Source organism: Tupaia chinensis, unplaced genomic scaffold, assembly GCF_000334495.1.
Source record: "Tupaia chinensis unplaced genomic scaffold, TupChi_1.0 Scaffold000165_2, whole genome shotgun sequence".
Taxonomy (NCBI): Eukaryota; Metazoa; Chordata; class Mammalia; order Scandentia; family Tupaiidae; genus Tupaia; species Tupaia belangeri.
The window spans coordinates 4,848,755-4,849,038 of record NW_006159640.1 but is presented as its reverse complement, the minus strand read 5'-3'; the positions used below and the strand labels follow the sequence as shown (position 1 = coordinate 4,849,038).

The window sequence follows — 284 nt, the reverse complement described above, 5'->3', positions numbered from 1 at the left end:
TGTAGGAGCAATAAACAAGACCAGTGGCCCCAAGAAGATACAGAAACAGGGAGAAAGAAGTAGAGGCAGATGTGATTGCTATTCCCTTTGGCTAAAAAGGAGGGCAACTGAAGGGTTTACGAGAGATGGGGTCACACATGATTTCCCTGCCTCTCCCCAACCTCCAGGATAAGGGTTTCTCTCCAGATTCTGGAATGAAGGGGGATGTACCTTTCACTATTGGGTTCCCTCACCTCTGCCCTTTTCTCTCACTTGCAGGCTTCCAGTGTTACAATCTATTTCCC

General features: G+C 47.9%; 1 protein-coding gene across 1 annotated transcript in view; it reads right to left on the bottom strand.

The window, feature by feature from the left end:
* The window catches only part of P2RY4 (pyrimidinergic receptor P2Y4), a 1,653-nt gene that overhangs the window by 250 nt on the left and 1,119 nt on the right, over positions 1 to 284 (bottom strand). Inside the window, exon 2 of the mRNA XM_027770917.1 lies at positions 162 to 189. Coding sequence (XP_027626718.1) covers positions 162 to 189 — 28 coding nt within the window. The remainder of the gene's footprint in view (positions 1 to 161; positions 190 to 284) is intronic.